Source organism: Saccopteryx bilineata, chromosome 7, assembly GCF_036850765.1.
Source record: "Saccopteryx bilineata isolate mSacBil1 chromosome 7, mSacBil1_pri_phased_curated, whole genome shotgun sequence".
Lineage (NCBI taxonomy): Eukaryota > Metazoa > Chordata > Mammalia > Chiroptera > Emballonuridae > Saccopteryx > Saccopteryx bilineata.
The window spans coordinates 75,107,047-75,133,162 of record NC_089496.1 but is presented as its reverse complement, the minus strand read 5'-3'; the positions used below and the strand labels follow the sequence as shown (position 1 = coordinate 75,133,162).

General features: G+C 43.9%; 2 protein-coding genes across 2 annotated transcripts in view; one reads left to right on the top strand and one right to left on the bottom strand.

Annotated features, from left to right (window-relative positions):
• The window catches only part of TM6SF1 (transmembrane 6 superfamily member 1), a 29,702-nt gene extending 12,841 nt beyond the window's left edge, over positions 1-16,861 (top strand). Inside the window, exons 5-10 of the mRNA XM_066240319.1 lie at positions 515-597; positions 1,324-1,445; positions 3,980-4,084; positions 6,176-6,268; positions 6,449-6,568; positions 15,866-16,861. Coding sequence (XP_066096416.1) covers positions 515-597; positions 1,324-1,445; positions 3,980-4,084; positions 6,176-6,268; positions 6,449-6,568; positions 15,866-16,057 — 715 coding nt within the window. The 3' untranslated portion in view covers positions 16,058-16,861. The remainder of the gene's footprint in view (positions 1-514; positions 598-1,323; positions 1,446-3,979; positions 4,085-6,175; positions 6,269-6,448; positions 6,569-15,865) is intronic.
• Positions 16,862-16,998: 137 nt separating this feature from the next.
• The window catches only part of HDGFL3 (HDGF like 3), a 46,317-nt gene continuing 37,199 nt past the window's right edge, over positions 16,999-26,116 (bottom strand). The window contains exon 6 of the mRNA XM_066240321.1: positions 16,999-19,315. Within this exon, the coding sequence (XP_066096418.1) occupies positions 19,310-19,315 (6 nt within the window). The 3' untranslated portion in view covers positions 16,999-19,309. The remainder of the gene's footprint in view (positions 19,316-26,116) is intronic.

Sequence of the window (26,116 nt, the reverse complement as noted above, 5' to 3'; positions counted from 1 at the left end):
TCTGACTGTCTCTCCCCGTTTCCAGCTTCAGAAAAAATACAAAAAAATAAAAATAAAAAAAACAAAATAAAAAAATATATATTTAAAGAAGATTAGGGGTGCATGACATCTATCTACATCTTTGGAGCTATGGTCAAAATTCTGTGACACCAGGGAAAAGCCCACTTAACACTCTATTATTCATACTTACAATGATTTAAGATATGAATCCAATTTTCTTTCTTTTTTGAGCCTTCTTTTTTGTGTCATACATAAACATGGGAGTCTTTCACAGCTATGAGCACGTTGTAGTTAACAGGTCAAAGAGCAAGCAAAGTTCCTCTTCAAAAGGACACAGAGGGTTCTATAGTATATCACCCCTGGAAGCAAAATTTGATCACCAGGGTTCCCTGTGTTTGACCTATTACTCTCCAGTGAGGTTTGATTCATGTATTTTACTAGTTAGAATAAAGGTAGTATTGTGAGTAATCATTCGCAAATAATATTCTAAGCCAAGATTCTTTTTTTGTTACAGGGAAAGTTATAGAACCATTGGCCTCTATTGGGTCGGATCTATTATGATGAGCATGACTGTGTTTGTGCCAGGAAACATTGTAGGTAAAGAACTTTCCTTTTCTGAGACAATGGGGATTGTTTTTAAGTAGAGAAGCTATTTTGGTTGTACTAGAACCAAGAAATTCCAAGCTTACCAAAAAGCTGTTTTGCTAAATTATTCTTTTCCTCCTTAATCTTACTTTAAGAAATGCTTTTGAGAAATTCTCAGAAGTGTACATTGAATAACTAGGCAATTTAATATCAGTGATTCCTGACTTTTAGAAGGATCTAGACTGGGTAAGTATTGTGTTTGTGGCTACATTTAGTGTTTAAATACTTCTTACAACTTACATACAGGGTGGGGCAAAAGTAGGTTTACAGTTGTGAGTACACAAAACAGTTCATCTTGTTATTGTTTATTAATATTATATTATTTTCCATACAAATAACTGTAAGCTTACTTTTGCCTCACCTTGTATATAACTTTGACACAGTAAGGGAATTCAGTGAATGTATTTGAAAATTAAGACTGTTTAAAGCTAATGCAAATGAGGTTATTTATGAATTCAAGAAATCGGGATATTACAGTAAATATACTTTAAAAATACTATAGATAGTACTAAACACCTAACAGTTTTGGGTTGACCTGTTTTTTGTTGTTGTTATAAACATTGTCTGGTCCATAGCAAAACTTTAGATAACTACAGATGGGGAGGTATCCTAAATGTTACTCAGGTTTATACGTGCTTTTGGTAAACTTTTGATTTTTTCCTTCTCTTTTTTCAATAGGCAAGTTCGGAACACGCATTTGCCCTGCCTTTTTCTTAAGCATACCATACACTTGCCTTCCTGTCTGGGCTGGTCTCAGAATCTATAATCAGCCACCAGAAAATTACCATTATCCCTCAAAGGTGATTTTGATTTAGTTGAATGTAATCTGTCTTCACATTCACAGGATTTACTCTCACCCACTGGCTACTGAGCTCCATGTGTGGACAGGAGCATTTGGGGCATTGATACGTGTGACTGTTGATTCTGCAGTGTTGGTGCGTGCCTTAGTTCTGGTGGGCAAGACTGGGCGTGAATACGTCTGCTTCCTGTGCTGGTCACCGTGGCGCTTCCCCTCAAATTCCGCTTGTGTGCTGAGTGTGCGGTTTGTCTGGGGCTGTCAAAGGCCTGGAGTTTGAGTGTGTGGGTACCTCTTTCAGAGCAACCATGCATTCATCTCCCCAAAGGGAGGCTGGTAAGATACTGTGTTCAAGTAACACACACAGCCATGGGGTCTAATTACTGAGTTCCAGGCACTTGGAAACCAGCTCCAGATGCCTTTGGGGACCGCTCCCTTCCATTCGCAGCCAGTGGTCAAGGTGAAACAGGACTGGCTGGGCAGGATCTGGTTAAGGTCTTCATTTCTAAGCTAGTGACATCTTCCTAAGTCTCTCTTCCTTTTATAGGTATCAGGTCCTTAAGCAAAACTGATATCTGAACATATGCATTACTAGAGATAATCAGAACATGATTGTTCATTTTATAAAAAGACTTACAATAGGATCCATTAAAATAGATTTTAACTTATAAACATTTCATGTAACATTTCCACTCTTGCTACACAAACGGAAGTTGGTACACAAACAACTGGTACCCCTTTACAGTTACATCCTCTTTTTTTTTTTTTTTTTTACAGAGACAGAGAATCAGAGAGAGGGATACACAGGGACAGACAGACAGGAACGGAGATATAAGAAGCATCAATCATTAGTTTTTCATTGCAAGTTGCAACACCTTAATTGTTCATTGATTGCTTTCTTATACATGCCTTGACCGCGGGCCTTCAGCAGACCGAGCCAGCGACCTTGGGCTCAAGCTGGAGCTTTTTGCTCAAACCAGATGAGCCGTCACTCAAGCTGGCGACCTCTGGGTCTCGAACCTGGGTCTTCCGCATCCCAGTCCGACGCTCTATCTCCTGCGCCACCACCCACCCGGTCAGGCAACAGTTACATCCTTTTGAGGACTAGGTGGTTGTTAAAGAGAAAAAGCAAACACCACAGCCTTGTCCTCATTCTACTGTCTTTGAAGGCTCCGTGTCAATGTGTTAACTGTGTTCATATCATAAGATACAGAACTGTTTATGATGATGATTATTTTAGTGAGAGAAAGAGGAGAGACAGAAAGGGAGAGAGATGAGAAGCATCAATTCTTCATTGCGGCACCTTAGTTATTCATTGATTGCTTTCTCATAAGTGCCTTGACCCACGTGCTCCAGCCAAGCCAGTGACCTTTGGGCTTAAGCCAACGACTGGGGGTCATAGCTATGATTGCATGCTCAAGCTGGCAACTCCATGCTCAAGCTGGTGAACCTGCACTCAGCCTCCCAGGTCAACACTCTACCCAGTGAGCCACCACCTGGTCAGGCTATTATTATTTTTTAATAATAATAATAATATTTAATAATGTTAAAACACAGAGATGACCAGGGAGAAATGGTCATTGTCGAGCAGTGCTGACAGGGACGTAAATTCAGAATTGCTCTGCAAAGCAATTTGGCTACACTCTCAACCTTACCAAACTGAACCCTTTAACCAGTAATCCCACTGCTAGGGCCCTACCCTATGAAAAGCATCAGAGAGATGCTGTCAAAGGTGTATCTTTGGCAGGTGTAACTTAAGGCGAAGTTGCTCACCACCTTAAGTATAACTGAAAATGCTTCAATGTCTAACAGAGGGAGAGGAGCTACATACAATGTGCTGCTTCCACATGATATTACCTTTTCAAAGGATTTTACTGATGTGGGACAGTCCTATAATATAGGTAGATGTTGAGTGTCCAAAGAACAAATACAAATCCATTTATACATTAAGTCCTAAATTTGTGAAAAATAAAGCAGCTATTAGTAGTAGGGTGGTGGGTTTATGGTTTATTTTTATTTTATTTTTTAACTTTTTTTTTTTAATTTTATTTATTCATTTTTAGAGAGGAGAGAGAGAGAGGGAGAGAGAGAGAGAGAGAGGGAGAGAGAGAGAAGGGGGGAGGAGCTGGAAGCATCAACTCCCATATGTGCCTTGACCAGGCAAGCCCAGGGTTTCGAACCGGCGACCTCAGCATTTCCAGGTCGATGCTTTATCCACTGCGCCACCACAGGTCAGGCTATGGTTTATTTTTAAAATAAGTATGTCTTACATTTAGAATCACAAAAATGCCATATGAAGAAAAAGTATGGACTCAGAGCCAGAAGGGCCCTTTGAAATCACATGGCCAATCTACCCATTTCACAGATGAGGAAACTCAGACTGAAGAAGAAAATTGTCCTGAAGTCACATGGCTGGTGATTTATGATATGAACTGTGAATCTTCAGGATTCACTCATCATCCATTGCACTTAGATTTCAGTAAATCTCAGATTCTTCTTTGGCACTTTGGGCCTGCTCACTCGTTACTCTTATTTTAGGTCATTCAAGAAGTGCAAGCGAAGGACCTGCTGAGAAGACCATTTGATTTTGTGTTGGTCATATGTCTCCTCTTGGCAACTGGATTTAGCCTGTTCAGAGGCTTGGTAAGCGTAACAGATCAAAGTTACACATATACTAGACTGCCTTGCACACTGACTGATCTCTCTCCCATTAGATCCTGGATGGTGAACCTGCCCCCTACCCCTCTCCTATGGGATCAACCGCAAACCTCCCCTTTTAAGGGCGTGGAACCATTCTGGGCTGCTTCCTGTGGCCCGCTTCAGGTCCTTATATAAAAGCTTTGTCCCAAAGTATTGTCCCTCCTTTATTTTAGGGCAACTGGAAAATGAGCCATTAGACTGTCATTCTTTTAGTCTCTTTGATGTTTCTGATTTAAATATCTTGGGAAAGGGTGATAACTTAAGATCACACTATAACTTTGGTCTAGTAGGGCTTCCACGCGTCCTTAGGAGTAAGGCAGTAGGGGTGAGAAAGGGCTACCAGAGTAAGGGGTTAGAATCCTTGCCACTTAAGTAGCTGTGTGGCCTTTGAAAAATTTCTTCACCTCTTTGACCCTCAGTTTCTTCCTCTATAAAATAATAGAAGCTAGTTTTATAGTGTTTTGAAGATTAAATAATGAACATCAGACACATGCAGATGTTATTTTTATTGATCAATGATCCTTTATAGTGCCCCAGTGTCATGATTTATTTTATTTTTATTTTTTTAGTGAGAGAGACAGTAAGGGAGAGAGAAGCATCAACTCATAGTTGTGGCATCTTATTCATTGATTGCTTTCTCGTATGTGCCTTGACCAGGGGTCTCCAGCTGAGCCAGTGACCCCTTGCTCAAGCCAGTGACCTTGGGCTTCAAGCCACCGAGCTTTGGGCTCAAGCCAGTGACCATGGGGTCATGTTTATGATCCCATGCTCAAGCCAGTGACCCTACACTCAAGCCAGATGAGCCCACACCCAAGCCAGCGACCTCAGGGTTTTGAACCTGGGTCCTCAGCATCCCAGGCTGATGCTCTATCCACTGCACCACCACCTGGTCAGGCTCATGATTTATTCTTGAGACACTAATTTGAACAGGCAGAATTTGATGGTGAATTATATTCAGCTTCAATGGCAACTATTAACTGTCAAAGCCTGCTGGCATCACACAGCAGTTGGGACACAGACTGGCAGGTGTGAGCTGGTATAGGGGATTCACTGTTTTGGGGTCGGTGGGCTGGGTTCAGGCTGAGACGCTGTCATAAGATGTGGGTGGTTGGATACTCCCTGGGGAGAGCTGGCCAATAGAAAGAAGAGGCTCAGAAAGGGAAGTAAATGGGGAAGCCGGGCCACAGGCTTTGCTCAGAGCACAAGCGGTGCTAGTTTGCTGTAGTGCCATTATAAGAACTGCAGCAAAAACGAGCCCCACCAGCAAGGCTATACCCACTCCCCTGTGCACAGGAGAATGTGTGCACATGATGTATGCGCACTTGGTGGGTGGGGCTTTTAGGTTGGGACCCCTTTTCCCAATTCTGTCACCAGCTTGTGTTCATATGTGTCATCTACGTGGGACATCTATGTCCAAGGACAGGAAGGATGATGCCTAAGGGAGGTGATGGAGAGGGGACCCAGTAATGAGCAAACGAGATGCTTTGTCTCTTCTGTGGCCTCGAGTCTCCTGTGTTGGGACTAAACCTGCTCTGCTCTCAAAGTGGACTCAGGAGGTGGCTTCGCACAAGAAGCCCCTGCTTTCAAATCCTGGTCCTTTACTGCCCCCTAAGGCCACACACTCTGAGAGACACTGGACAGAGGATACTGTTTTTCAATCTTGAAAAGCACAGTAAGATGAACTTGGTAAAGAAATGTGCTCCCCTTCTTGCAGAGATCAGCGGGCTAGCTCCTCCAGGGAGAAGTGCAGTGGGTGTGCTTCGCTAGCAAAACCTCAGTGCTTAACCTGAATCCTTGGGGGGCACCCGAGAACAGGGCATTAGTTCCAGTTCCTGCCCCAGTTAATGTCAGCTTCATCTCCTCAGAGTCAATCTGCAGAAGTACTTCTCTCCTGCTTTTACTGAGGAGCTCCCGCAACATACAGTTGTCACACTGCCAAGCCGCTTTGACTAAACCTGACACGTTCAGCCTCATCAGCAAACAGAAGAACCAGATGCGACCGCATCTTGATAATGAATTCATTTCTATTTTTAGATTGCTTTGGATTGCCCAGCTGAGCTCTGCCGATTTTATACACAATTTCAAGAGCCCTACCTAAAGGATCCTGCTGCTTATCCTAAAATCCAGGTCAAGTAGTTACGAAGCCTAAGGTTTTTCTAAAACTCTTCTTCTCTCTTTAAGAACGGGAAAATGTGGTTCCACGTGGGAAATAGGGATTAACAATTTGATCTTTGACAATGTTAATTTCTGGTGCTTTCCTGCAGGCCAGGCTAACTGCTGATGTGCTGATGTTTCTGTTCAACACAGATGCTGGTATATCTGTTCTATTCTGTCCCTTATTTTCTGATGGCGCTGTATGGATTGGTGGTGCCAGGGTGCTCCTGGATGGTGGATGTGACACTGATCCACGCCGGAGGACTGGCTCAGGTACTAAGAACTTGCTCCACAACCAGTGTTCACTGGGGAGCCGGCTATCATGGTTGAGTATCTATAAAACATCCCTGCTCGGTGTTTTAGGGTAGGAAATTGGACATATCTCATTTTGTTTTATAGTTTTTGGTTTTTTTAAGTGAGAGGAGGGGAGATAGTGAGAGACTCCTGCATGCACCTCAACTGGGATCCACCTGGCAACCTCATCTGGTTCTCAGTGCCCGGGGCTGATGCTCAGACCAACCAAGCCACTGGCTGAGGGAAGGGAAGAGGGAGATAAGGGGAACCAGGGGGAGAGAAGCAGCTGGTCACTTCTCCTGTGTGCGCTGACTGGGGATCGAACCTGGGATGTCTGCATGACAGGCATATGGTCTACCACTGAGCCAACCTGCCAGGGCCTGTTTTATAGTTCTTGAGAAGACATTTCCACATACTCATTTTATTGAAATCTCACAGTAACCACCTGGTAGGTGCTCCATCAATGACACAAATGAGGCCCTGCAAGGTGGCGAAGGCCACCTACCCAGCAGGTGGCACCGCTGCTTTTAGACCATTTCTCTCAACTCCACAGCTACTAAGGAGAATTGAGAGCCATTAACTTTAATTTTAATTTTTTTTTCTTTTGTATTTTTTCTGAAGCTGGAAACGGGGAGAGACAGTCAGAGAGATTCCCGCATGCGCCTGACCGGGATCCACCCGGCACGCCCACCAGGGGGCGATGCTCTGCCCCTCCGGGGCGTTGCTCTGTTGCGACCAGAGCCACTCTAGCACCTACCTGGGGCAGAGGCCAAAGAGCCATCCCCAGCTCCCGGGCCATCCTTGCTCCAATGGAGCCTCGCTGCGGGAGGGGAAGAGAGAGATAGAGAGGAAGGAGAGGGGGAGGGGTGGAGAGGCAGATGGGCGCCCCTCCTGTGTGCCCTGGCCGAGAATCAAACCCGGGACTTCTGCACGCCAGGCCGACGCTCTACCACTGAGCCAACCGGCCAGGGCTGAGAGCCGTTAACTTTAAATGTCTATCTAAATCTAAGACCTAGAATTCCACTATCCTGTGCTAGACAGAACCAGGACTCATTTAAAAAATGTTTTCCTGCGTAGTAGAACCTGTCACTCTGCTTGTCTTTGCTCCTCAGGCCCATCCCTGGCCTTAAATAAGTGTTCAGAGAATGCTTCTACCCTGGTCTGGAAATGAAATTAGCTATGGGATTATTTTATCACACAAAGTACATTTTTTACAGAACAAATACCAAAACAAATTGACCTTATGAACAAGGAATAAAATTAATTCATTTTATCTTTGATTTTCTTACTATATAAGTAAAAAAACCAAATGAACTTTTCTTTTAAAATTACTCTCTTCATCTTGCTCTTCTCAAGTAGGCACAAGAATGAGGTCCACATAGACACTGGGCATATCCGTTCATTATAATCATGGCAGAGTAACTACGATGGCAAAAAGACACTACCATTTACAGGTCTGGGAAAGTTAACGATGCTCACGGGCAGTGGTGGTGTTAAAATAATTTAACAACCGGTTCTCTACTCTAATGACCATTTTAAGTATAAAAAATGATATACTGAAGGTAGTTTATTATTTCATGTAATACATAAATAAGAATGAAAGAGGTATACAAAGCTAGATGATGTTACGAATTTTAAAATATTAACCCTTTGAGTTTTTTGTTAACCCTTTGAGCGAGGACGTACGTGAACGTTCGTACTACTCAAAGGGTTAATGAAAAATATTATATAAATCTTGACAAAAAGCAATACATGTCACTCCCTGGTTGTTTGGCACCTTTTCTCTTTACATTGTATGTTTGTTTACTGAAGTAACAAACGTGAAGGAATTAAAATGTATAATTTTATCAAAGGTATAATGAGGGTTTTTTGTGGTTTTTTTTTGTATTTTTTCTGAAGTTGGTAGCAGGGAGGCAGTCAGACAGACTCCTGCATGTGCCCTACTGGATTCACCCGGCATGCCCACCAGGGGGCGATGCTCGGCCTATCTAGGCCGTTGCTCTTTGCAACCAGAGCCATTCTAGTGCCTGAGGCAGAGGCCACAGAGCCATCCCCAGCACCCAGGCCAACTTTGCTCCAATGGAGCCTTAGCTGCAGGAGGTGAAGAGAGAGAGAAAGGAGAGGGGAAAGGATGGAGAAGCAGATGGGTGCTTCTCCTGTGTGCCCTGGCCGGGAATTGAACCCAGGACTTCCACACACTGGGCAGACGCTCTACTGCTGAGCCAGGGCCAAAGGTATAATGAGTTTTATGAAATGAATAAATATTACAAGCATAGTTCCATCAAATTTTTTTCACCTATGGACAGAATGAACATTACTGCGGGTGCTTAGAATACGCTGTTGTGCAGAACTCTAAAAAAAGAGTAAGGAACGTAAATCTGTGATTTCCACACTGGGTGGCTGCCCAGGCGCCCACCTTAGAGAGAACCCTGATTACAAATGCCATTTTAACAGCCGGTTTGCCAAGCTCAACAAAAAATTGTCCGTTCTGCCCAACTGGTGTGAACCAGCTGCCCCCCACTACTGCTCCTGGGTTGTGTTTGGCTGCATCCTTTCTAAGGTACTTTGTGAAAGTTTGAACTCTTGGTATTCTTTACCCTTCCCGTTCCCTTCCTTCACATCTAGCCCATCACTAGGTCTGATTGGCTGTCTCAGAGCAATTCTCAAATCCATCATCTTCCAGCTCTACTGCTGCTACATGAGTCTGAGCTCTCATTATTTCACTTATGAGGCAAACCATGCTGCGTTTGATTTACCTACTTGTGTAGGATAGGCTATGTGCTCCACCAGAGTAGCAAATACCCAGTGGCTTAACACAATCAAATTTTATTTCTTGTTTGTACAAAGACCATATATGATCTTTTAAGAACCAGGCCTGCCACCGACCCCACTGCAAAGAAAGCTGTTGAACAGGTCCTCCTGTGTGATACACTCAAAGCTTTATCTCAGCAAGTTTTTTAAAAGCCTCACTTGGACATAAGAAAGCTGAGGTTAGGGGCAGTTTACTTGCCTCAGGGTACTAACTTACTTAGCAGAAGACTAGGGATGTGAAATCCTGCCTGACCCCAAGGCCTGCGTTCTTCCCCAGTTACCCCTCTCCTCATGTAGCCAGCCAGCCACGGCACAGCCCCTATGGTGCAGTGTCAACACGGTTACAGGGCATGGGGTTCTGAGAACCTCGGGGGTGGGAGGCAGTGACGTCTGAACTGGGCCGAGTGGGCTTCATTAGACTGAGACCCAACTCCAACCAGGTGGCCCTGGGAAGGGCAGTGTGGGCAGTAGAGCAGGTGGCAGCAGCAGCCTCAGGCAGACCCCAGGCTGTGCAGGAATCCTCAGGCTTGTCCGTCACCCAGTTTGACAAGGGCGCCTGAGCCTGCAGACTAGACCATGTGAAGTCAAAAGGCCATTTCTGCTGCCTGGCACACTGGTGTGATCTGAGAATTCTGTAGCTCTTGGTGGGGCTTTGGTATCTGCCTCTTGGGAATGTTTGGCCTAAAGAAAAGTTACAAATCATGCTGCAGCAAAACTGCACACAAGAATGAACTCCAGTCTTGTGACTTTTCTATTTGGGAAACGCATGTGGCATGGGAGGGTAATTGACACATCATGGAAAGCACTCTCTATATGCTCAACTCACACTTTTAGCTCACTAAAACACCGTTCCTGTTCACAATCCCACAAACTATCAAAACCTGCATTTATTGAAAGATCCGGTAAATTCCTGAGAGCAATGTGATTTAATAAGAAAAAATACTTGAAAAAATTCTAGATCCGTACAAGTTGAAGGAAAACATGTTAAAGTTATTGGATCCCTGATTTCAGTCCATGTAGGAGTCGTAACAAATTTGCTGCTTTCAGAAATCAACAGATCATTCAGAAAGTAAATCCAATCCAACCAGGGCACATTTTACACCCAAGTTCCAATGGGGACTTAAATCATACCCCGAGTGTCTTCTCACGTAAAATCTCCACCATAGTATTACTGTTACAAGTATAATCTGAAAAGTATTACAGGCTCTTTAGATCCACTCGTTGGCATTTTCTGTTAATTGAATATTTTTCTGCTAAAACATCACTGCAAATCAAACGAAAAAACCAATATGGATATAGTAAAAATGGCTAAGAGCTTGAGCCCTGAGGCAGACCAGACCCAATCTCAGGGGTCACCAGTGACCTCAGAGACCTGTTACATCAGCACTCGGGTCCTCAGGTGCCCCCTCCATAGTCAGGATAATAACAGTATCTTTCTCATAGCTCTGCTGTGAGGATTAACTAAGGTAGTATCCACAGGGCTTCCAACAGTGCTGCGCACATAATCAGCCATGAATCTCTTGGCTATCATATTTGTTGTTAGAAGATTCCCAGGAAGAATCCTGAAGGGAAACACATTGTATACCTCAGCAGGTTCACGTATCCATATGTAGCTATGTATATTGTGTGTAATTACCTAAGTCAGGGAAACCACGAGAAAGCTTTGGGACAGCTTCACAGTGGGTTTGGCAGGGAACCTGCCATGCTGTCAACACTCCTGGCTGCAAGAGGACCAGGTCATCAGGCGACGCCCTTTCCATCTACGCCCCAGACTCCCATTTGCTAGGATGTGCAGGTGCCATGGACTTTCTCACAAAAGGGTCTGGAGGCTGCTCTGTGGGTAATCTGGTTGTAAAGACCTGACTCTATTGGAGGTGAATTTTATAAGTTTTTTCCTTCAAGGAAACCTTTAAGAAATACCTGCAAGTGAAGGTTTAGGAAGAACATGGGCAATTGGGACATTAATTGCAAATCGTTTTAATCAAGTATTTCGGTGTGATTCATCACAAAACATCTTTCTTATTCAAAGTAGGCTTTGGTTTTTCTTTTTTTTTTTTCTTTTTTCTGAAGCTAGAAACAGGGAGAGACAGTCAGACAGACTCCCGCATGCGCCCGACTGGGATCCACCCGGCATGCCCACCAGGGGCGATGCTCTGCCCCTCCGGGGCGTCGCCATGTTGCGACCAGAACCACTCTAGCGCCTGAGGCAGAGGCCACAGAGCCATCCCCAGCGCCCAGGCCATCTTTGCTCCAATGGAGCCTTGGCTGCGGGAGGGGAAGAGAGAGACAGAGAGGAAAGCGCGGCAGAGGGGTGGAGAAGCAAATGGGCGCTTCTCCTGTGTGCCCTGGCCGGGAATCGAACCCGGGTCCTCCGCACGCTAGGCCGACGCTCTACCGCTGAGCCAACCGGCCAGGGCAGGCTTTGGGTTTTCATGTCTCTACATGCTTATTATTCTTTAGTGGAGTCTGGAAATTGTCAAAAGGTCGGCAAGGGGAACTAAATACATAGAGCCCTGGTTTTCAACAAAGTCCAGTACAGTTCCTGATCAGGTACTCCGGTTGGGTTTTGTGTCTGTTGGCAGAGCCTCAGGTGTTTGACACAGTCCTAAGCTCTTGATCAACTCATGAAGCCCACATGACAAGCCTAGGAGGCTGGCTCCACTCTTATCTTTTACAGACGAGGAAGCCAAAGTGGTGACATACCAGTGGAGCCAAGATTGGATGCACTCAGTCTGCTTCCAGATTCAGTGTTTATTTATAATTTTTAGCAAGTGCGAGACAGGAAGGGCAACAGATGAGAAGCATCAACTTGTAGTTGCGGCACCTTAGCTGCTCACTGATTGCTTTCTTATATGTGCCTTGATGGGGAGGGGGAGACTCCAGGCAAGCCAGTGAACCCATGCTCAAGCCAGCAACCAAGGGATCATGTCGACGATCCCATGATCAAGCTGGCAACCTTGGAGTTTCAAAGCCAGGACCTCAGCATCCCAGGTTGATGTTCTATTCACTGCACCACCAATAGTCAGGCTATTTTATTAGTATTTTAAACAGACAGAGAAAGGTACAGAGAGAGAGAGAGGGAAGCATTCGTATTCCACTTAATTGGGCATTCATCATTGGTCACTTCCTGTATGTCCTGACTGGGGATCACACCCACAACCTTAGTGTTTTGGGACGATGCTCTAACCAACTACGCTATTCTGCCAGGGCCCAGAGTCAGTGTTCTTAACCATTAGCCTATGCTTCTCAGTAAACCCTATGAAATGGATAACATGATTCTGGATTAGCTACTTATACTGTATCACCCAAACAGTATGGATATTGTCCCAATAATCATGTCCCTTTCTGCCTATATTTATGTGGACACAAAACTTTCAGTTCTCTTTTCTGGAACCAGGAATGTGAGATTTTCAGTCACCCCTTCCCGGTTGTCTCTCTCTGTATAAGAAAACATTATAATTGAACTTTTCTTTGCCTCCTTGCGTTGTCTACCCTAATCATCCATTCTAAAAATAAAAATATCTCAATTAAATTTTAGGTAAAAAATAATTTAGAATTAAGTAGAAGACAAATTAATAGGCACTCAACCTCACATCATTCAAGTTTGGAGAAATGCCTGGGGATCCACAACTTGCACCTATAACCCTGGGCCACATGTCGGTTCATAGCACTGAGTTCACCGATATTCCTGACCCCAGCCTAGAGGTCAGGCTGGGCTCTCTAGGCCTCATCACACGGAGGGAGCATCACCCAGGAGACATACACTGTGCAGCCCCTTTTCAGTTCCATGCTTGGGAAGGAAAGCCTCTTCAGGCAAGACTGAGGTTTTCCTGAAACTTCAGAATGTTGTGCACTAGACTCCAGATGCACTGGGAGGAAGCTATGGTTGGGTGCTCAGCTGAGATGTGGTCACCATAAATATACCATCAAAACTGCGCGGTATTGGCCCTGGCCAGTGGCTCAGTAGATCGAGTGTCAGCCCAGCATATGGAAGTTCCAGGTTGATTTCTGGTCAGGGCACAGAGAAGTGACCATCTACTTCTCTCCACCTCCCTCTCCCCTCTCTAAGCCAGGAGCTTGATTGGTTCAAGCATTGGTCTGAGTGCACTTGCCCCAGGCACTAAAAATAGCTCCATACTATAGCATTGGTCCCAGATGGGGTTGCTGGATGGATCCTGGTGAGGGGTCATGCAGAAGTCTGCCTCATTCTCTCCTCTCCTCTCACCTAAAAACAAACAAAAACTGCACAGTACTGGAAACTGCAGAAAACTGGCCTCAGACTTCTCTCACATCCAGACACCTCTTGATTAGAAATATATTTTTGCCCTGGCTGGATAGCTTGGTTAGAGCATCATCCTCGATTCTGGTTCAATTATTGGTCAGCGCACAAACAGGAACAGCTCAATGTTCCTATCTCTGTCTCTCTCCCTCTTTATAAAATGAATGAATAAATATATTTGTCCCTCATTAAATAATTCTGAAAGGCCTACAAAACATGTATGAACATAAATGTTTTGTGGAAAGTTGATGTATTTTTAGTCATGAGACCATGACTGCAGAATATTTATTGAACTCTAACAATGTGAGAGGCGCCGCACAAAACATTAGACACAGTACTTGCCTGGTGGGCTTACAGTCTAATCTAAGGACGAGCTGTTTTTCCGACTGCTCTGAGTGTGCTGTTGGTGAAAAGGAGGGATCATCAGCTGCAGGACTGGAGCAGGACAAGCCCAGGCATCCCTAGCCAGTAGGCATGACTGCTCACATTACCCACGCTCTCCAAGTGTGGCTGGCATCTCCCCCAACCTGGTGATTTCTGTGATGTATACAGTACATGTGCCTATAAAGATAAAGACACCAAACCCGCATTTCTGAAAATCAGGGTTTGTATCTGGTCTCTAGTACAAAGACAAAATTTGGTTATATATCAGGGGAACACTGTTACTCAAAGTAGGCCCTATAGCAAAATGGGGGTGGGGGGCGCTCTAGTCAGTGCTTCCGGAATGCCCTTAGGCACAGCAACTCAGGGTAGCCTCCTAGTGCCCTTTGGCAGGGTCTTTTGTCTTCACAGCCCCCAGCTGCAATGCGTAACGTTTGCTGGGTTCTGTTTGGGGGAGGGCAGGCATGTTTCCGGCAGAACCCCCTCAGGGCCTCATGGGTCAAGTGCAGAGGTGTCTTTAGCAACAACACAGCATACTAATACAATTTCTAGCTCCAGAGAATAGGAAAATTGTATCAGAGGTCCCCAGGACGTATCAGTAATTTGTGAAAACAAACCATTAAAACATCTGTCACTGATACAAATCCACATACATGCTACTTATGGAAGCTCATCATTTCCTTGTAAATAGTCAAATACTCAGTAACACCTTCATCTGTCAACCACTCAGCAGAATAAACTGATTTCATATAGAAGGAAATGTAAGATAACTTATATGTACTTAAAACAAATTAGTAACAGTTTTCATTACTAAATATGTGCCTTCTTTAGATTAACATAGTTTCGTTTTTTTTCTTCTTTTTTGGATCCTGATGAATAATTCACCACTTATTATATTTAGATTCCTAATTCTTTATTCGCGAATATCTTGAATTTCAGCAATATATGAAAAAGCAGACTCCAGGACTGCATTTTGTACATTACAAGGATCCTGAGGTTATCTTCTCACAGAAGCCTTTTCTAATACAGTTTTTCCGTTCTTGTGATAAGTATCAAAAAAGCCCAACCAGCACATGCTGATGGAAGCTCTGAACAGTGTAGATGTACAAATGGGAAGCTCTTGCCTTTCCTCATTATAAGCTGGCCGGCTGTACTTGAATTTATAATTGGATTTGAAAGGGTTGTCTGCATGGACAGCTGACATTTTATAGAGAGCAACCCTAGCACTGCCCCCCACCCACACTGGTAACAACCTTATCTTACAAAATAACCTGTAGCATCTTTTAAATTGCATAAGAAACAAATACAGGAATCAACGAGCAAACAAAAATATATAATCAAGGGCTTTCAGCTTTTGCTTCAGGGAGTAGGTGCAAGACTGAGAAATGACACCGAGGTCCTCAGCGCCATTTGAAATAGTTTTGCTAAAAATATTTTAGCTTTCTCAATTCCGTACTTTCTTCATTTTTGTAGGAACATAATTTGTGAGCCACAATTGGGTCTCTTTATAGGATCTCCGTAGTGCAAATCAGAAAGAAACTAGGATTTTATTGTTATATTGACCTACTGTTTGGTATGGAGCACTGGATTGGTTATAAAATAGCTGCTAGGATAAAGCCCCTCTAAAGGTATATTTTATTTGAACAATTCTATCAAGACTGCCCTAAATTCAAAGAAATACTGAAGACCATGGATTGTTTGAAAGGACTGGTTTTTCAGGGCATAAGAACATGTTCTGAATGACTCATTCAGAACTCATAACACAGAATTCATGCTGACTTTTTCTTTGTTTTTTAAACACACAGGCTCAGTTTTCTCACATCGGAGCCTCTCTTCATGCTAGAACTGCTTACGTCTACAGAGTCCCTGAAGAAGCAAAAATCCTTTTCCTAGCTTTAAACATAGCATATGGAGTTCTTCCTCAGCTCCTGGCCTATCGCTGTCTCTACAAACCAGAGTTCTTCATAAAAGCAAAAGCAGATGAAAAAGTTGAATGAAAACGTGATACCGTGTTGCTCTTCTCTTAGACTCCTCCTGACTTGTTATCCCAGAACTGATGTTTGTCCCATTCCGCTCCCTTCCCACGCAGGACACTTGAGAACATATAAACTAGTGTTCTGCACTGTGTATGTGAGCTACCCACTGGATTATGTGGGTAAATTGTCTTTTTTTTTTCTGAGGGAAAGCTGAAGTTGTTGAGAAACAGTTTGCTTCAAGATATATATTCAGGATGTTTTGTGAATTAACTTGACCATCTAGCTCAATACTGTTTGCACATATTAAATATCAGTGTGAAAAATTACATTTTAGCTACGACAACAGTGAACATCAACACAAAATTATTCAAAAGTGAATATGGTTTATAAGTATTAAAGTTCAAAATAGTAAATAGAGACTGAAGAAATATTTTTTGCATATAAGATGTATATGATTCATTATCAACATCGATATAAAAGGCAAATGATCAGAGCATTTTAAAATGTTATTTGAAAAATGTTTTCCCAAGGAAAGTATATTTACTTCTGTCTTAAAAACAGCTTTTACTAAAATTTTTTTTTTTTTTTTTCCTGAAGCTGGAAACGGGGAGAGACAGTCAGACAGACTCCCGCATGCGCCCGACCGGGATCCACCCGGCACGCCCACCAGGGGGCGTCACTCTGCCGCGACCAGAGCCACTCGAGCGCCTGGGGCAGAGGCCAAGGAGCCATCCCCAGTGCCAGGGCCATCTTTGCTCCAATGGAGCCTCAGCTGCGGGAGGGGAAGAGAGAGACAGAGAGGAAGGAGAGGGGGAGGGGTGGAGAAGCAGATGGGCGCTTCTCCTGTGTGCCCTGGCCCGGAAACGAACCAGGGACTTCTGCATGCCAGGCCGACGCTCTACCACTGAACCAACCGGCCAGGGCCACTAAAATTTTTTTTTGTTTTAATAGCTAAGGAGGGATTGATAACTATCATTATCCTAAATGGAATACTTGTTTTACTGGTGACTAACAGATATTTCTATTGCATTTCTGTGTATATTTTTAATAAAATTATTTTTGACCTTTTATGATGACAAATTTTATTATATTTGAAACATTTCCCCCCAGAAAGTTTGGTAGTTTATTTTAAAATCTGTCATTTGTATGTTCCAATTCAAAATGTCACCTACATTCTCCTTATGTTTTAGTGTCAGCAATGAAGAGGGTTTTGATGAATTAAATTTTATTTAATTTTAAATTAAAATACTCAAAATTAAAGACCCTTAAAGGAAAAAAAAACTGGGTGTCATTCCTACTATCTTTTGTGTGTGTGTGTGACAGAGAGAGAGAGAGAGCACGAGAAAGAGAGAGAGAGAGAGAGAGAGAGAGAAATAGGGACAGACAGGAAGGGAGAGAGATGAGAAGCATCAATTCTTCATTGCGACACCTTAACTGTTCACTGATTGCTTTCTCATATGTGCCTTGATGGGGGGGGGGGCTAGAGCAGAGTGATTGACCCCTTGCTCAAGTCAGTGGTGACCTTTGGGCTCAAGCCAGCAACCTTGGGGTTTTGAACTTGAGTCCTCTGCATCCCAGTCGTATACTCTATCCACTGTGCCACCGCCTGGTTAGGCTCATCCCTAGTTATCTTTTAATGAACTTTTCACATCTAGGATTGTTGAGTGGCAATAGCATAATAAAGAAAAGTCAGTGTTTGCTAGATGAAAGGAACCAGAGACACAGCCACCCCACGAGCCCGGGAGCGGGGGAACTGGTACCCTCATACCAGCGGCTGCCATCACTGTCACTGTCACTAACGGCCCTAGACATTTAGGGCTTCTCACATTTTGTCTTCATTATTCATTAGCTCCTTACCAAAATAAGAAAACTAAAAGAAAATGGGGTCTGGATCAATACACAGGTAACATCAGCATCTGAACTTAGGGCCCACTGCGTGGAAAGTACCTATGACGTATAACCACAGAGCTGTACCTAACCCGCCCCACAGTTTACAAAAAACTCCTAAAACCCAGCAAGTGTTTAAAAAGAAAAAGAAAACCCTCACCTGGACTGGATTCTATTGTTGACTTGCTGTTAACAAATTTTGCTTTAATATATGAATTACATTAATACCTCACATTACATATATGAAGCCAAGTTACACTAACTGAGTTGTTTACAACCTCAAATCTTACTCCCCAGTACACATTCCAATAAATTTATTCTGTAAAAACAATACATTTTTGTTTTTAATTTTTTTTACAGTAAACTTTTCAACTACAAACCTCGAGTACGCGAAATATGTTCCAAGGACAAGCATAACAGGATTGAGAAAACCCAAACTGACTAAATGTGTTCTCACAATATAAGCTGGCATAAAAATAAATAAAATTCTCTAGTATCACAATAGCAACAAGAATGTACACAGAAGAATGGCCTGTGAGTGGACGGTAACTATTCTAATTCTAGTTCGGAAAGAAAACAAGTTTATTTTAAAAGTCTCTACTTAAAAGTTAATGCTCTGTCTGGTTTCCCATAGGGCTACGGCTGACTTCCGGCTGTGAAAGGTAAAGGCCCCGCCCGGAGTGATGTGTTCAGACTGTGTTGGCAGTGGGAAAAATAAACTTGCCTTTATTTTGGAGTTAACACAAAGAGACTCACTGACTTCACATAGAGAAACTGAGTTTGTGTACATAACAACAGGGTTTCGAGAAGTATAAGCTGTCAACGGGCTATCTAATACAGAATAGATCATTTACAATATGATTAAAACTTTACACATGGCCTCAACAGCGAAGAACAGTCTAATTTCGTCTTCAATATGCCAACATTGTATATCTAGGAATTGGTTCCTGGGTTCTGTCACAGAGAAGAAATATGCATCATGGTGAGTGGTCATTTTTTTTAAAAAAATGCAAATTTATATATTAACTGAGTGTTTGGTGGTGTGGAGTCAAGGCAGGAGCAGTGAGAACACGACTGCCTTGATCAAAGGATCCTAGACATGTGTAAGTTTGTGCAAAAGTCTTGATAATCCTTAGTGGTTAAGGGCAACTTCATGCAACCAAATAACAGAAAATGAAATCAATAACCTTAAAAAAGGCTAAAATGTCTTTTTTTTTCCCGTTCTCTAAACACAAACAGAGAGGAATGTGGATAATGTACATACAAACTGGGATTCTGTCAATGACAACAGGGACCATGTTGGTTCATATCAAATCCAAGAGTGTCAGACAACCAAATGCACGACCATTTGTGGTCTCTCTGAATATGCGACGTTTGTTCCGGTGGTTAGGTCTGCAAAAGAAAGAAAACAAACCTTCAGGTGACTGAGATATCAACAACAGAAGCGATCACACCTATAAGCACGCCACTGGGCCTCCTGCGATTTTCACCAGCTGGCAGCCCTGACTGAGGTTCTGCTTTATACCCATCGGTGCAAAATGCCAAAGGATCTATCGTGGGAATTCTAGTGTCCTATTAAAAAAAAAAAGGAAAACCAAACAATGAACTTTGCTTACTGCCTGGCAGCCCTAAGTGCATGGTGCAGCTCTAGGACATGAAGGCAGTGGGGAAACTGAGGCAGTCCATCTCTATGAGGACAGTGATGCCACAAAGAGCAGGAAGCTGTTTAAAACTTGAAAACAATTTGGCATGTATGCACATCGTTCTGTATAATATTTACAACTCAATTACTGTGATATATGGCTTGTAGAAACACTAGGGTTGACAAAATCAAGACGGACAAAAAGGAAGGAAGCCTAGCTGTCTTTCAGAGTTTAGATGGCATCTGTGTGACAAACATAGAATGTTTCCACTTCCTAAAAGAATGTTTCCATGTGGGTCTCACTTTAAGCTACATCTCTCCATAGGAATGCTATTTTTATTTTCTTCATCATTAACCCAAATACATTCAAGCTCCTAGTAATGCTCTCATGGGATGAGTGAAGGAGGGAACTCAGGCCCCAAATGTTTTTCTGAAACAGCCTGCCTCAGCCCTTCCCTCCCCTAAGCAGATGAGTGCATTTATGAGCACATACAGCTCACTCAGCGTGTCCTCACACATAGACCCAGCACCTACACTGACCTGTCTGCACCCGAATGACTCCAGAGCCTCCAGAGAGGAGAAGCTGCTAAACCTACCATCCCCTCAAGTGGCAGACATACACTTCACTTCTCAGCTCTACCAAAATGAGAAAACTAATCTTAAAAAGAAACAAAAAATCACATTTAACATCTCTAAACTTGCAAAATTCAGTGCCTGGTGACCCCGATTAACCAATGAAAGCACTAGATATAAGATTATAATCACAGCCTGACCAGGTGGTGGCGCAGTGGATACAGCATCAAACTGGGATAGCAAGGACTCAAGTTTGAAATCCTGAGGTCACTGGCTTGAGCACAGGTTCACTCAGCTTATGGTATGAGAAGTAAAATGAATGAATGAATGAATGAATAAAAGATTTATAATTTGCTTTTATAAGCACGTATTTGACAGCGCAGGATCACAGACATGACCCCATGGTTGCTGGCTTGAGCAAGGGGTCACTTGCTCTGCTGTAGCCCCCTGGTCAAGGCACATATGAGAAAGCAATCAATGAACAACTAAGGTGTCACAAGGAAGAACTGATCTCATCTCTCTCCCTTCCAGACTCTCCCTTCCAGACTATCCCTCCCTCCCTCCCACCCTCCCTCCCTCCCTCCCTCTTGCTTAAAAATAAAAAAATTATAATCACAGACTTTGAAGAATTCTCCTCCCTTGTGAAGGAAGATGTCCATTTAAATGATAAAAAACTGTTAATTAACCAAAGAAACTTCTTTAATAATGTCTTTTTACTAAAATTAATGTAAAAGGCAATGAATCCTAAGTCAACACTGGTAGAAAATCCATAGTAACAACTGCTTAATCAATATTGAAGAATATTTTTGGAGCAGATGGTCTTCCAGCAGCCTCAGGAAATTGGAAATTATTATTTCCCCAAAGAAAGTGAAGGTGGCACCAGAATGTGACCACAGCCTGGCCTGTGGTGGCGCAATGGATAAACCTTCGGCCTGGAATGCCAAGGTTGCCAGTTCGAAACCCTGGGCTTCCCTGGTCAAGGCACATACAACAAGCAAGCAATGAACAACTAACATGAAGCAACTATGAGTTGATACTTCCCATTCCATGCTCCCCTTTCTCTCCTGTCTCTGTAAAAACCAATAAATAAAGTATTAAAAAAAAAATGTGACCACAGCTTTAAGGATATGCTTTTTGGGGGAAGGGGGGCAGTCTTTAAACAAGGTGCTGTCAACCTGACTAGGCGATGGCGCAGTGGATAGAGTGTCAGACTGGGACGTGGAGGACCCAGGTTCGAAGCTCCGAGGTTGCTGGCTTAAGGCGGGATCACAGACATAACCCCATGGTAGCTGGCTTTAGCAAAGAAACACTCACTCTGCTGTAGTCCCCCAGTCGAGGCACATATGATAAAGCAATCAATGAACAACTAAGGAGACTAAGGAGCCGCAACAAATACAGTGTTTCCGTAAAGTCATAGTGCACTTTTGACTGGTCACAGGAAAGCAACAAAAGGCAATAGAATTGTGAAATCTGCACCAAATAAAAGGAAAACTCTCCCAGTGTCATACCTATTCAGTGTAGTTCAATGTGGGCTCACGCACAGATTTTTTAGGGCTCCTTAGGTAGTTATCCCGTATAGCCTCTACAGACTCGTCACTGATGGCCTACCAGAACGGGGTTTCTCCACCAAACTGCTGGTTTCCTTCAACTGCTTATCCCACCGAGTAATGTTATTCCTTTGTGGTGGCGCTTCGTTATAAACGCGCCAATATTCACATTGCACTTTGGTCACAGATTCGAATTTAGCGAGTCACAGAACACACTGAACTTTTCTCTGTACCGTCCACATCTCGACTGGCATGGCCGTGGGCTGCTCCGCTATATACACGATGTTACGTCATCATCCACACATGCACACATGCTGCCACATCATCCTACAGAAACTGGGAGGGTTTTCCTTTTATTTGGTGCAGATTTCACATTTCTATCGTCTTTTGTTGCTTTCCTGTTACCGGTCAAAAGTGCACCATGACTTTACGGACACACTGTAATTGATGCTTCTCATCTCTCTCCCATCCTGCCTGTCTGACCCTCTCTGTCTCTGTCACCAAAGGAAATAAAAATAAATTAAGGTGCTGTCAAATGCATGCTTATAAAAGCAAATTATAAATCATTTATTTATTTAACTTCTCATACCATAAATTCTGCTTGCATCTGTGCATCAAAAAAATTATGGTATGTTCTGGCCATGGCGTTCTCAGGGTTTGCAAGACAGGAAGTCTCCTCCAACTGAGCAGCCGGAAGTGCTTCCTCCTGCATGGCTCCCTCCCTGTATGGGACAACGACTGGTCACTCCAGTCAGATCCTCCTGAGGCTTCTGTTGGTGGCGGTTAAGTCGAAGCACACCCAGGACACAGGAAGCAGAAGTTATGACACAGTACAAGTCATAGGATCTTTCATGGTTCACCATTTTCACTTGGAAAAAAAAAATGATGTTAAAACTATGGTTATTGGCCCTGGCTGGTTGGCTCAGTGGTAGAGCATTGGCCTGGTGTGTAGAAGTCCCGGGATCGATTCCCAGCCAGGGCACACAGGAGAAGCGCCCATCTGCTTCTCCACCCCTCCCCCTCTCCTTCCTCTCTGTCTCTCTCTTCCCCCTCCTGCAGCCGAGGCTCCATTGGAGCAAAGATGGCCCGGGCGCTGGGGATGGCCCCTTGGCCTCTGCTCCAGGCGCTAGAGTGGCTCTGGTCGTGGCAGAGCAACGCCCCGGAGGGGCAGAGCATCGCCCCCTGGTGGGCAGAGCATCGCCCCCTGGTGGGCGTGCTGGGTGGATCCCGGTTGGGCGCATGCGGGAGTCTGTCTGTTTCTCCCGGTTTCTAGCTTCAGAAAAATACAAAAAAAACCCCAAAAACTATGGTTATTAAGACTCAGGTATCTGACACTTTGTCAGATATAAATGAAATGAGCCTATTACTTCAAGGAAAGCAATTGGCAGTATTTGTTGCCAATGAGAAATTTTTAGTTTCTAAGTGAAAATCAGAACTCTGAAAAACTTAAATCCTCCATGATTAACAATTTCCCAACAGATTTTTCTGACAAGATAGGGAGTGATATAAAAAATGTGGTTAAAATTATTTTATAATAAAATGGGTATATTTATAGTAAAATATTTGGAAGATATGGTTAACTCAGGGAATCAATATTTTCCAAATGGGTAAAGGATATTCAAAGTGCCAGACAGTCCAACAGAATTCCACATTGCAACTTACCCTGGAGAAACTACCACTTATAGAATTGGTGTAACATCAAACTATGTCTCCACAGTTATCTACAGAGACTATTAAAATACTTGCATTTCCCTTTTCCAACTAACATCTACGTGAGGCCAGGTTTTCTTCAAGTAATTCAACCAAAACAACACACTGCAACAGACCAAATACAGAAGCAGACAGGGAAACCCTGATGCTTCCTATTAAACCAGGCATTAAAGAGATTGTCTCAAAAATTCTTTTTGGAAAATGCAGTTACTTTTTATAAACGTGTTATTTATGTTAAGTAATGGGTTTATTATTATTATTTTTTCTTTCTTTCTTTCTTTTTTTTTTTGTATTTTCTGAAGTTGGAAACGGGGAGGCAGACAGACTCTCGCATGCGCCCGACCAGGATCTACCCGGCATGCTCACCAGGGGGTGATGCTCTGCCCATCTGGGGCATCGCTCTGTTGCAACCAGAGCCATTCTAGTACCTGAGGCAGAGGCCATAGAGCCATCCTCAGCGCCCGGGCCAACTCTGCGCCAATGGAGCTTTGGCTGCAGGAGGGGAAGAGAGAGACAGAAAGGAAGGAGAGGGGGAGGGGTGGAGAAGCAGATGGGCGCTTCTCCTGTGTGCCCTGGCCGGGAATCGAACCCAAGACTCCTGCACGCCAGGCCGATGCTCTACCACTGAGCCAACCGGCCAGGGCTTTATTATTATTATTATTATTATTATTTTTTTTTGCATTTTTCTGAAGCTGGAAACAGGGAGAGACAGTCAGACAGACTCCCGCATGCGCCCGACCGGGATCCACCCGGCACGCCCACCATGGGGCGACGCTCTGCCCACCGGGGGGCGATGCTCTGCCCATCCTGGGCGTCGCCATGTTGTGACCAGAGCCACTCTAGCGCCTGAGGCAGAGGCCACAGAGCCATCCCCAGCGCCCGGGCCATCTTTGCTCCAATGGAGCCTCGGCTTCGGGAGGGGAAGAGAGAGACAGAGAGGAAGGCGCGGCGGAGGGGTGGTGAAGCAAATGGGCGCTTCTCCTGTGTGCCCTGGCCGGGAATCGAACCCGGGTCCTCCGCACGCTAGGTCGACGCTCTACCGCTGAGCCAACCGGCCAGGGCCTTTATTATTATTTTTAAATGAATTGATAAATATCTTTAAGATTTCGTTTCTAAATATTTAAGGAAATACTAATAGCTATACCAAAAGCTCTTTGGGGCCCTCAATAACTTTTGAAATTATTACAGGGATCCTGACACCAAAGAGTTTGAATAAGTAACAATGAGAAACCAAGCTGGAGAGAGAAACTGGGGCTGGAGTGTAAAGACTGAAACACGGTGGGGGGTGTACTGTGGACTTGGTCTCGACGGCAATGGGAGACATGAGGATGCTGCGCTGACAGAGAACACCAGGCCCACAGTCAGAAGAAAAAAGGCAGGGCTACTGTTTAGTGGTTACAGCGAACACAGCGCTGTGTCTGTCCTCCCGACAGTGAGTCTATCCTGTCTCTTCCCAAGGCGGGGGACAGCCTTGTGATTTAGGAACTTGACTCCAGCTCCAGGGCTGGGCAGAACCCAACTGGTCCAAGCCAGTTCTAACTGCAAACCAGTGGTTATTTCAGGAGTGGGCAGTTTTCTGACATGGTTCGCCATGACCCCTGCCTCCTGATATCATACCCTGTGTCATCCCTTCCCCTTGAGGGTGGGTGGACCCTGTGACTTGTTTCTAATGAACACAATGAGGCAAACGCAATGAGATGTCGCTTCCGAGGTTAGATTACAGAAGACAAGACAGACCTCTGTCTTGCCAGCACACTCTCGCTGGTACTTTGTGCTGCTCCGATGAAGCCAGATGCCCTGCTGGAGGTGCCCATGGAAGGACTCACATGGCAAGGCACCAAGTGAGGCTTCTGGCCAAAAGTTAGTGAGGAATGGGGCCTCAGTCTGACAACTGTGAGAAACCAAACCCTGCCAAGAACTTGAATGAGCTTGGAAGAGGACTACCCCTGAGCCTCAAAGTGATCTGAGCTCCTGTTGACACTTTAACTGCAGCTTTGGAGACACTCAGAGACAGAAAACTCAATAAGTGACACCTGTCTGGATTCCTGATCCATAGAAAATGCTAGATAATAATAATAATAAAAAGAACAAAATTGAAAAATATATTATTTAAGCTAATGCTAGTCATGGGCTAAAATTTTGAAAATTAAAGAAAATAATAAATGTAACACCAGTGGTCATCAATGGGGAGGAAGAGGATGGGATGAACATGTATGTTAGATATAAATCATTGTTATGTTTTAGTTTTGGTGTTGAGTGGTAGTGTCACTGATATTCTTGGGAATACTATGTTTATTTCTTTATATTATACATATATTTCTGTAACAAATATATTACTAAAAGCAGGTTAAAAATGGACCCTAGGCTCTTACTAGCTGTGTGATCCTGGGCCAATGCTTTCAGCCTCAGTTTCCCCAGCTCCAGAACAGGGACAACCCTGCGCCCACCCCCCGGGGGCGTGAGGACTCATAGCAGTGCTCACCGGAACAGGCAGTGTGGATCCTGGTAAAAACGTGAGCCCGCGCTACTCAGACCACCACTGTTGCTACTTCTAGTAGGACTATTTTCTGAGGTGCTTTCAAGATATTCAAGTACAAATGATTCCATTAACAGTTAGGAAAATGAATCTGCGCAGGAGACAGAGGGGGATGTCATCAGTGACAGCACAGAGGGGATGAGATGGGGACAGGGGAAGCTTTCAGGGTACAAGTGCACCACGAC